The 12244-nt window shown below is 41.8% G+C and overlaps 1 protein-coding gene across 1 annotated transcript in view; it reads right to left on the reverse strand.

Moving 5' to 3' along the window:
- Positions 1–9439, reverse strand: part of STPG4 (sperm-tail PG-rich repeat containing 4) — a 36834-nt gene extending 27395 nt beyond the window's left edge. Inside the window, exons 1-3 of the mRNA XM_036436113.2 lie at positions 9404–9439; positions 6092–6151; positions 4471–4728 (exon numbers count right to left, since the gene is read on the reverse strand). Of these exons, the coding sequence (XP_036292006.1) occupies positions 4471–4728; positions 6092–6151; positions 9404–9439 (354 nt within the window). The remainder of the gene's footprint in view (positions 1–4470; positions 4729–6091; positions 6152–9403) is intronic.
- Positions 9440–12244: the final 2805 nt, after the last annotated feature.

Below are 12244 nucleotides of genomic sequence, written 5' to 3' on the forward strand. Positions count from 1 at the left end.
TTTCAAACATATCTGCTAAATGAGCCAATTTTCAAGGTCACTTTTTTAAAATTTAAATATGTTGGTACAATGAATTGCTCCCTCTTACCTATGTTTTGCTCTTCATTATCCCGACATTTAAGTCTTGAGTTCCCTAAAGTATCACTTGCCAGCCCAGTCAATGCTTTGCCCAATGAAAAACCATCCTGTTGAAAATCCCTTTGGTGGTACCACGGAGCACTTTCAAATTAACACGTCTTCAGAGATATCTTTATCACAGCTGTAAACACAGCGAACAAAGGTCAATGAGCTGGCAAGATCCAGTGCAAAGACCCTGAGACGGGAGTGGCAAAGTCCGGAAGCCTCCAGGAGGCCAGTCCGGCAGTAAGAGAGGGAAGAAGGGGAGTCCAAGAGGAAGTCTGGATTAAAGCCAGTTCACACTAGAACTGCTGACTCTGAGAAAGACCCCTCTATTGCAAAGATTTAAACCCAGTGGTTCCTCATGAGGAGGGGGGTGCCCCTCCCCCAGGGGGGGACACTTGGCTATGTCTGGAGACAGTTTTAGTTGTTACAACTGAGAGGGGGGACTGCTCTTGGCATCTAATTAACTAATGGCCTTAATTACCCAGGAATGCTGCTAAACATGCTACAACGCACAGAACAATCCCCCACATTCCACAACAAAGAATGATCCCGTCCAAAACGTCAGTCGTGCCAAAGTTGAGAAACCCTGAATGAGACATGTAAGCAGAGACATTTTTTTTTAAAGAGCAGTTGGATATACAAGTCTGGAATTCAAAAAAGAAGTCTGGGCAGGAGATATAATTTGGAAACCATAAAGAGTTGGTGTTCAAAGCCGAGACTAAATGAGATCACCAAGGGAGTGAGCATAGAGGAAGAGGTCTGGGGGCCTGGGGCGGGGAGAAGGCACTGAACCTGCAAAAAGGCTGAGAAGGAAAAATAACGAGGATTGAGGTGCAGGTGTCAGAGATTTGGAAAGGAGGGAGGTGAGATAAAACCACCCAGGAGGGTGGGAGGCAAACAGACTAGGGAAGTCCATTCAGCGCTCACATGAGGTGAACACTATAAAATGAGGCCAGTCATTCCGAGACATGGATGCAGGTACAAAGTCCCCTGCGAGAGTTAGATTTAGCCAGGCTTGTGGCTTTGACAAACAAGTGAGATGTGCTGTCAGGGGTAAGGGAATTGAGGGTGTATGCTGGGAGTAACTCTGATGACTAACTATGGAATTTAAGCTTTGCTAGTAGGATCAATGGATTATAGATTGTGGGAAGCAGAAAAATTGGTGGGGTTACTAGAGTGAGTGAAGCTGAATCTTAGGAGTGGTCAGAGTGGGGTGCATGCACTTGAGATTACGCAGGGTTGAAATTATTGGTCTTGAAAAGAAATCCAAGGAGTTAGTACCTGAGGTAGAGAGTTCAAGAAACTGAGAAGGGAGATTGTTGGAAAGTCATCTGCATGTGTACTGCAATGGTGACAGGAGTAGTGGAAAGGATGGCAGGGAGAGAAGGGAGCTAAAATCATCCAGAAATAAGTGGGAGTAACTCTGGGGTTAGTGGATGACAGCAACATTGGGGAGAAGCAGGTCGCACACTGTCTATATGGAGAGAGATGGTCCCACTTTTGTACATATAATTCTATAATAAAAATGTATTATTTCTCTGGTAAGAAAAATTTATTTTAAAAAATTTAGGACCATCTCCAATACTCTCTTTTATCTTTTACCCACTGGCGCCAGGCCAACCAAGGAGGGTGCGATGTGATTGGTCGGGGGCCCTGCCACTGCCCCATGATCACCCCGAGAGGGAGGCCCAGGCTACTGGCCAGCAGCACTGAGGCGGGTGGGCAGGGCTCCCGGACTGCGAGAGGGCACAGGCCGGGCTGAGGGGGCCCCCACCCACAGTGCATGAATTTTGTGCACCGGGCCCCTAGATTATGATAAGATTCTTTGATACAGGTTCTCTAGTTGGGTTACATGCTTCAGAACAAAAATAGTAAAAACTTTCTTACAAATAAACAGCCCTAATGAGGAATAAAGTGGATATTCTATTAAAAATTCTGAAGCTTGAGAGAATGTTGTTCTATCTTAATAAGTAATAATAATAATAAGTACTATATCTACCTCAAATTATTTGAATTATTATTTTACTGAATTCTGCCACAAAAAAACACACACCAGAATTATGAGTTTTATTGGTGAGTAAACAATGTTACATACATCTGGGTAGCTCTCCCGTCATAGAAACATAAAATTTGAAATAGAAAATTAGGAAAACATGTAATTTTCCCGGTTTCTGGAGCTCAATCCTTTGTGTGAGGTGGGAAGAGAGAGGAGAAAGAAAAGAAACAGGAAAACTATGTTTTCAGAAGGTTCTGTCCATCCCTATGAGTAAGCCAAATTCTTTTGGTCTTTTAAAGCCTTAAATTTTGCCTAATACCAACCTTCTGTGTTTGCTCTTCAACAATGATCCTCAGAAACCCCTAAAAGCAAGACAAGATGAAGCAGAAGAGAGTAAATGGTGGTGGAGAATAAGGAAGAAGGGTTTGGCCAGAATTATTTCACATGAAGCATGGTGACCTGATACCAAGCCATAAATGTCTAACTTTTGTTTTAGTGTTTGTATCCATCTACTGAAGGGACTAGGAAAAGACTTGCCCAGTGAACTTTTATCATTCTGTCCTGTTCCAAAGCTATAATTTTAAAAAACAATAAGATGGATTTACAGGTTGTGTATAACATGCGCTCCTCCCAGGGAAAAATTCTCGTTCATCCTAATAATCGCTACAACTACTGTATTTCATTCAACTTCCAGTTACAATGCATTTCTGCTCAGCCATACTCTGACATGGTTGTGAAGGCTAATACTATGACTAGCTTCCTTACAAATGGGAAATGTTAAGGCCCAAAGTCCCAAGTTACAAAGTCCAAGTCATAACTCAGTCCCTGGAACAGGCCTTGACAGAGCTATGCCCCTCCCTGGAGACACAGCCCTTGAGTTCCAACCCTCCAAACCCTGACCTTTATTCACAGCCAGAGACACAGGGTGGTTGGAAAGAGGGCCCCATCGGGAATCAGAAGCCCTCAGTTCAAAGTACTCCTCTGCCTCGGAACAAATTACTTAGTCTCTAGTCACCTCGGTTTATGTGCATGTAAAATGGGGCAAGCATCTGTTCTGCCTACTTCAGAGTGCCTGGGGAGAACTGCTAAGAGAATGTACGTAGAAGCTCACAGTAAACTATGAAGAGCCGCATTTAAGTGCCATGTATTATTCAAGGTCTCGTGTGAGTCCTACTTCGTCCAGGGAACCTTCCAACTTTTCCATCCAGCCTACACTGAACGCTCCCCTGGCATTTCCTGCTACACTATTTGTCTCAGCATGTGATATATTTGCTCTTGCATTGTTACTTAAATATTTGCAAGTCAGGGACATCTTCCCTTCAGAGCCTGGCACAGGGCTGTAGGCATAGCAATTATTACCGCTGTTATGAATGAACGGGTGGACCTGAGAGTAGAGTCTTACCTTCCTGGTACCATAGTGCTCATTTCCACAAGAAATTTTGGGAAAAGCTTCCCTGTGGCATAGAGTTATGTTCATGCTCTAGTAAGAATATTCACTCACTGAAAGGCAGAGTTTTCTTTTCTTATTAAAAAAAATATTTTATTTATTTTTTTTACAGAGAGAAAGGGAGAGGAATAGAGAGTTGGAAACATCCAATAAGAGAGAAACATAGATCAGCTGTCTCCTACACACCTCTTACTGGGGATATGCCCGCAACCAAGGTACACACCGATCAGAATCGAACCTGGGACCTTTCTGTCTGCAGGCTTTATCCACTGAACCAAAGCGGTTAGGGCCAGAGTTTTCTTTTTAAAAGAAGAGAGTACAAGCCCTGCCAGCATGGCTCAATGGTCAAGGGTCGACCTGTAAACCAGGAGGTCACGGTTCGATTCCCAGTCAGGGCACATGCTTGGGTTGTGGGCTATATGCCCAGTGTGGAGGGGAGCAGGAGACAGCCAAATCAAATCAATGATTCTCTCTCATCAATGATTCTCTCTCATCAGTGATTCCCTCTCTCTCTCTCTCTCTCTCTCTCTCTCTCTCTCTCTCTCTCTCTCTCTCTGTCTCTCTCTCTCTCCCTTCCTCTCTAAAATCAATAAGAATATATTTTAATCTTTATGAAAAAAGCAAAAAGAGAGAGAACATTGTGTAAACTGTTTGAAAAGACCAGAAGCCTGGGCCAACCACAGATAAGATCCCAGAGGCTCCCCTAGTTGGGGAATTCTGCCAAGATTCCCTTGCAGGACATATTTGCAAATCAGGCAGCCCTAGTTTGATTTCTGCAGAAAATAATCTATCCTAAAGGTTGTTACTTTGTCCCGGGGGAGATACACTCAAAGTTATGTAGTCTATTTTCCTCGGGGCTCTTGGTAGCTTTCCCACGAAAACGCAGCTGCTAGTAGGGCTTTACCTGATCTTTGTAAACCAGTGAGCTGGGGCTTGACCGCGGTTGGTCTTTAAATGAGTAAGTGGCCGCTTGCTTCTTCAACAAGTCCAAGAAGTCAGGAGGCATGTACTGGGGAAGGTCCGTTACTACTGGATTGTTTCTTTGCACAAGAGGTGGCTTTTTCCTTCCTTCGTTTTTAAAATTGTAGGTTGCTGCCACTGGGTTTAATTGGGATTCTTCAAGAAACGTTTTCAAGTGGTAAGTGCCAGGAATAGGAGTATTCTGTGGAGAATTGACATCGTTTTTCAGACCAGTGTGTAAACCAGCAACATCTCCGAAAGCAGCATTCTTGAAAGGGTCATTCCTAAACAGTATCTCTTAGTTTTACAGTTTAATAAAATTCTATTAAAATACAGCAAACAGCCGAAACCGGTTTGGCTCAGTGGATAGAGCGTCGGCCTGTGGACTGAAAGGTCCCGGGTTCAATTCTGGTCAAGGGATGTACCTTGGTTGCGGGCACATCCCCAGTGAGGGGTGTGCAGGAGGCAGCTGATGTCTCTCTCTCATTGATGTTTCTAACTCTCTATCCCTCTCTTTTCCTCCCTGAAAAAAAAAAAAAATCAATAAAATATATTTAAAAAATTAAAAAATAAAAGAAAATATAGCAAACACTCTGGACAGAACAATCGTTTAAGAGAATCATGATTATTTCCTTTCTGAGGCAGCTGCTGAGTAATAGCCAATGGGTTATGGCTATAGTTGAGGGGGTTTTTGTGTGTGTGTGTGTGTGTTTTTTTTCTTAAATAGTAGCTTCACAGATACTTAAACTTGAGATTCAATTTGTTATAAATTTCAGGCCTCTAACAAGACCTGAAATATAGTTTCTTGACTAAATGAAAAGTATTCTACTTCTGCTCAGTAGATGCTACATGTTTCTGTCTAGCCCTTATATGGGAAGCTACAGGGTAATACCATAAGGCGGAGGATGAGTTGGCAGAGCATCTCGTCTAATGAGTCCAATAAGGGGTTGAGAACTTTCAAATCCCAACCGCAATGTGGCTACATGGCCAAACCTGAAAGTTTAGTCACTGCTGCTTTGTGGCCATCTTTCCACTGAGCGCTCAGCTCAGCGCCACCATTACAATGAGTTCCATTCCCAGAAGGCTCTGGCCACGGGGCCCCCTGTTACTGCAGGGAGTGCATAGGAACCATTTCCGCAATATAGAAATGATGTCTCCTGAGAGGGGCATCTTCTGGTCATTTTACTTTCATCTATTACTACCTTGCTTTCATACGCCGACCATGTCAACCGATAAAAGTAATCATAGGCTCTATGCTAAGAACTGAAACCCAAAAACCTCTCAGGAATGTATGCTTTTTTCTTTCTGGTGTCCTCTTACCAAGCTCATAAACTAGGTTGATCTTACCGCGATGTTTTGTAACACAACTAGATTTCTAGAGTTGTTTTACTGTTCCAAGCTTTTAAATTGAAATTTTAGTTTCTCATTCACATGCTGATGCTAAAATTGTAAGTATGAAATAAAGCCTACTGTTCTCTTATGAATTGTGAGTGATTTAAATGGTAAGACGGACGTAATCAAATGTTAATGGGCATAAGAATGGAAAATAATGAAAATGTACATACTGTTAATGCTGCTCTCCACCATCCTTCTCTTTCAAAAGATGATCGCTTCCGGATTGTCTTCTATTGGCAAACATAAAATATGCTTATTCATGTGAGAGGTGACCCCTGGAAGTTAGATATAACTTATAAAATATTTACTTAAATTAATTAATACCTGCACTAGCTCTAACTGGTTTGGCTCAGTGGACACAGTGTCAGCCTGCAGACTGAAAGGTCCCAGGTTCGATTCCAGTCAAGGGCATGTTCCTTGGTTTTGGGCACATCCCCAGTAGGCAGCTGATCGATGTTTCTCTCCCCTCAATCTTTCTTACTCTCTATCCCTCTCCCTTCCTCTCTGTAAAAAAATCAATAATATATATTTTTTTAAAAATACCTGTACCAAATTTGTCAGTCTGACTTCAAATAGAAACATTGCTACCAATTTTGCCTGTAATAGTTCTTTAAATTGCTATTTTATTGTTTTAAGTGCTTTTTAAATATCTAAATTCCCTTTGGGAAAATTAGAGCAATAAACATCCCCATGTGACAGAGGTGCCATAAGGATAATTAGATGTGACAAAATTTGGTGTTCTTGGGAAGGAAAGAGTTGTGTACATCAAAATCGTATTATCATCGTTGTTATTCAGATTTATGGTTCAGTCCTTCTATCTATGTTAGTGGGTGAAGAGAGCTCATCCTCAGACGAGGATGAGCTGAGGAACATGGCACATTTTGATGCCAAGAACTGAGTAGATATTATGCCATGGATGTTTGAGAGGCTTTAGGAAACCTAAATTTAAAAGAAAGCAATAAAGGAAATGAGCTTCCACCCATTCCTCTTTGATGAGGTCCCAGTCCATAGACAACGCCCTCTGCGCTGCATTTGCCAATGAAAGTGTACAACTAGCTTGGGTTTGTCTGGTGACTGTAATTTCGGGTCTGTTGCTATGTTGTGTCCATTCAAAAGGAAGAGAGAAAATATATATAACGATCATTCCCACAGAATTCATTTTTACTTCTAGCAGGTAAATGTAGGCAGCAGTGCAGGGTGATTGATCCCTGCTTCCTGTACCCTGGCATGCCAAGGGCTCTCCTAGTACTCCACATTCAAACTGAAGAGGGAAACTGAAATCTCTGATGAAGCTGCTGTGTATTAATTGAAACTGCTTGGATGTTTTACCCTAAAAAAATGTGTGTGGCTCAGGTGTCTGTGCTGGGAACTCAAGGTCAAAATGTGTAGTCATCAGATTGAAGTGATATTGAGATACAAATTCCTGAAGATATGGCAAACATTGCCAATTTCTATTTCCTAGGTTCATATACATTAAATATATGTACATACTGATATATATATATTAAATATGATACAGCTGGTTCCCTCAGCTTGTCCAGCTAGCTGTGACACTGAAGTCAGAGTGATAGAGGAGCCAGACAAACTTGGGCTTGAACTCCAGCTCTGCCACTTACTAGCTAAAGAGTACCAGGCAAATTACTTTGGCCCTTATGAGCCCCCACTTCCTCTTAGGATAAAAACAAAGGCATCAGGGATGGACATAGACAATAGGGGGGGTGAGGGCATGTGCTGGGGAGTGGAAGCAGCAGGGGAGAGGTCAATGGGGGAAAAGGAGTCATATGTAATACTTTCAACAATAAAGAATTTAAATTAAAAAAAACACAAGGCATGAGCATAAGGCATCTATAATAATAAAAGTGTAATATGCTACTTAGATGGGACAGCCGAACAAACTTCCGGACGTCCTTCTGGACTAAGCTGCAGCAGCGGGGGCCAAGGCAGAGGCAGTTAGGGGCAATCAGGCAGACAGGTAGGCAGTTAGGGGCGATGAGGCAGACAGGCAGAGTAGTTAGGGTTGATTAGGCAGGGATGCACAGTGGTTAGGGGTGATCAGGCAGGCAGGCAAAGTGAGCGAGTAGGAGCCAGTGGTCCCAGATTTCAAGAGAGATGTCTGACTGCCAGTTTAGGCCTAATCCCACAGGGCCTAAACTGGAAGTCGGACATCTCCCGAGGGGTCCCAGATTGCAAGAGGATGCAGGCTGAGGGGCCCCCCTTCTGTGTATGAATATTTTGCCCCAGACCTCTAGTTGTACATATAAACATTTGCACCCACAGCCAATGTTCCATAATAAATGGTAGCTTTTATTTTTAACATCTCATCTGCCACGTTAAAAAACAGATTATTTTGGTATTCTTCAGTTTCCAAGGACACTCTTGTCTTCCTTAATAAGTACTCTATATATATACCCTTTTATTATTTTCCACATTTGATTCAGCTTCACTGTTAACACGATTGTTCAGTGTTTCCTTTTGTGTTATTCCCACTAAGTAAAATCATTAAAATATTGATTTCTACTTTCACTTACAATGTTTTTGTTTTTAGTACAAAATATGGGTTATCTCAAACAACAACACATTAAAAATAATAAACAATCAAATTAGCGAAACTGATATAACTCATTGTTCCTGTCTAGCAACTTATATCTACTCTACTTATGAGTACCCCTGGCTTTAGTTTTACTGTGTAACATGTGCATTTCTCTAAGAAACGCCTTGTTCATACACACTAATCTGAATTTCTTCCTATCTATTGCCTTTGTTAGATTTATATTGAATGTTCTCTGTTACACATTTATAGTCACAGAAATTAAACTTCCCCAGACCTGTCAAGACAGATCTCCCACCTCTGCCTGGGCCAGGAAAATGAGTTGGGAAGGACAAGGGAGAAGTAAACATGATATATATCCAAAAGAAGGTGACTGGCAGCTGCTGCTTTGTTTTGCTCTAGGCAGGTGATCTAAACTCCACCCATCTACCACTTCAAATTCGCTTTAGGGGTGAATCACTTTACAAAAGATAGGCTAAACATCCCTAGCCCAATTTTAAAAACTAAACAAAGGTAGTTTAAAATATTTTATAAAGACTAAACTCAAAAACGGGCTCATAGACTGAAAACAACAACAAAAACTCTCTCTCGTTAGAGGGAAATGAAAGAAATCTAATCACCATTAAAGCAGCGGTCTCCAGCGTTAGTAGTAGGGAAGAGGGAAAATACAGATAACAAAGGGCAATCGGGTGGTTGAGGGAGTAGCAAGGGCAGAGGAAATAAAACGAAGTAGAACTCAAAGGTCAGAAGAAAGGACTACAAGGTGGTAAGAACAGAGAGAGGAGAGAGAACAGGAGCGGTGCAAAGGCCTGGGACTAGAGGTGGCATCTTGGCAGAAGAGAGGGGCGAAGGGGACGGGTAGTTGGGCGCATCAGGGGGAACGGCAGAACCCAGGCCATGACCACTCAACCCCATGCCCCAAGCCTTCCCTTACTGGGGTAGAAGTGACGGCCTTATCTGGCTGGTCCATTGCGACCTCCGCAGTGCCAAGGCCAAGACTGGAGTCCAGTTGCCAGGAGACAGGGGAGCTGCATCCGAGCATGCGCAGTTTCTCTCTCCCCCAACCCCCCCCTTCTTTCTCCAGTGGGGGAGGGGAGTCAGGCGGCCCACGTTTTGAAGTCCTGCGCTTAGCCTCGGGCACGCACACTTGAGGAGTCGCCAGAAAGCCTTCAGGTATCTGCACCAAGACTTTTTAAATTTTATTTATTGATTTTAAAGAGAGGAAGAAAAAGAGACAGAGAGAGAAAGACAGTAACACCCGCAAGAGACAGATACCAGATAAACACACCCTAAGGGCTTGGGAACGATACTCTAACCAACTAGGCACCCGTCCTGTGGGTTCGTCCTAGGCTGCGCTGAGACTTCTAAAGATGGTTTGTAGAGGCTTGAACATACCATAATTGCCCTCAGCCCTTTCAGAAATCACCCCCGGCCCCTTCCTTCAGAAAAAGGGAATGCTTGATAGGCATAACTAGCTTTAAAGCAAAATTCAGCATTAGCACCCACTTTCTGGGGTTGTTTCCAAGCTCCTCCAGATGGAAATTGTGTCACTTCTCTAGCCTAACTTTGGAAGTGGTGTAAGCACTGGACCCAACAGGATTCACTGAGAAACCAGACCACCCTTTCCTACCAGTATAGACCCTTTCACTTTCAACCTCTTTTGATGTAGCATTTCAACCTATAAACATTCCCATCTTTAAAAACAAACCCTCTCCTCAACCTTAATAATTCCATTTTGTCGAGTACCTGTGTTCACTTGCCCTCCATTTGTCATTGCTGCACTCCCTCTTTCGAATCCCTCTCCTCTCTCTACCAGAACTTGAGGGTTAGGGGGGCATTGGCTACATTTGCTGTGATTTGTGCTTGTCTATAAAGGTGATAAACTGGTACCTCCCCACAGTGATTATGAAGATTAACTTGAGTGAAATGTTTGGAACCATGTCTGGCACAATGTTTTCAGTAAGTATGGACTTTAGTTTTAGGAAAAAAACAAAATTTACAATTGTCTCCTTTCCCTTGTCAGCAGTTCACGTTTTGATGTATTGAGTTGACCCTTCAACACTGGATTAGGGATGTGGACCCCAAGCCAACAAAACCCATGCGTAACTTTTGAATACAGTCCCTTGGTTCCAGGAACCCCCATGAATACCAAAATCTTCAGATGTTTATGGCCCTTATACGTAACATGGCTTAGAACAATGCTTACAACTGGCTCTCTGCATCGGTGGATGTGAAACACAGAGATATGGAAGGCTATCCATTTTGGAGGGGGTGGGAAGAAGTGTTAAGACCCACTCTGTTCAAACCTGTGTTGTTCCAGGGTCAGCTGTACTTGTAAACCCCTAATTTGCTATTTTCACACTTCTAAGGTCTCCCATATGCTAGCCTTCCTTTGACAGCCTGATACAGCCTCTCAAAAGTCAATTTCTCTGAGAAGTCCCTTGGCTTAATCCCTCGTAGTCCAAAGGGACCTTTGTGCCTATCTTTATTGGAGGATTCATTGTAATAAATCATCCCAATTTTAAACATATCTAAAACACTGTTTTTATCTTCTGAGCCTTTGAATATAGGATTAAATCACTGAATAAATGATCAGTTTTCCTCTCTATAAACAGGATAAACTACAGCAGTGCTTTTAAAAAATTAATGTGTACAAACATCAGGGCCTTTTGTTAAAATACACATTAATTCAGATTCTGGGGCAAGGCGGAAGATTCTGCATTTCTAAGAAGCTTTCAGGTGATTCTGTGGCAACTTGAGTAGCAAGAGACTAGAGAACTCAGTTTTTCTTAAAATGGGATTCTAAATTCATTTAATATAACCTTAAAAATTATAGAAGGGTAAAAACCACCGAGCACCAGGTTTGAAATCAAGAATTTTAAGGCCAAGAAGCAAGCAAAAATAAATTTTTACAAATGTAAAATTAATCAAGTCCATCATTTTCTTCAATTGCTCAGCAGACTAGGGTCTAGAGACTAAAATAATATAATGAAAGGTACAAGTACAGGAACCCACACAAGGGAACATCTAGAAGAGAAAATAGCTTTGAGTATACCAAAAATGGAAATAGCATAATGGGTCAATGATTTCAAGGACTTCACCAATAAAATAGATTAAGCATATAGGATAAACAAAATGTCCTAAGAAAACATTGTGTTACATAATACCACTGGGAAAAGTTTAAAAGTGATCATAACAAGCATTTTTCTTTGATGATACAGCACTAAGTAGAGCTTGGTAAGCTTTTGCTATGCATCAGATCTTTAAAATTACATTCCAGGATCAATTTTAACTACAATAGTTGATGGTTTTGTTATGAGAGCAAACATGCTACAGATTGTACTGAGAAAATAATTATCAATTACCACAACCCTGCTAATAAAGAATAGGTAATATGGTAAAAATTTGAAAGTAAGGTTTAAAATTAGCCTTGGCCCGAATGAGCTAATCATCATACTTGAGTGTGAATCTATGAACCAGGAGGTCAGAGTTCAATTCCCAGTCCGGGTACATGCCCAGGTTGTGGGCTCAGTCCCCGGTGGAGCACGTGCAGAAGGCAGCTAATCAATTATTCCATCATCAATGTTTCTAGCTCTCTCTCCTTCTTTTCCTCCCTGAAATTAATAAAATATATTTTAAAAACACAATGAGTAAAACATTAGGAAATAGAGATTAAAACTTAACACCCCCTCCCAGATTTAGATTGTGTTCTTAATTTGATTCTCAAAATTATTAAACCCAAAGTTAATTAAATGACTCAGATTCAGAGCAACAG

Source organism: Pipistrellus kuhlii, unplaced genomic scaffold, assembly GCF_014108245.1.
Source record: "Pipistrellus kuhlii isolate mPipKuh1 unplaced genomic scaffold, mPipKuh1.p scaffold_m20_p_13, whole genome shotgun sequence".
Classification (NCBI taxonomy): Eukaryota; Metazoa; Chordata; class Mammalia; order Chiroptera; family Vespertilionidae; genus Pipistrellus; species Pipistrellus kuhlii.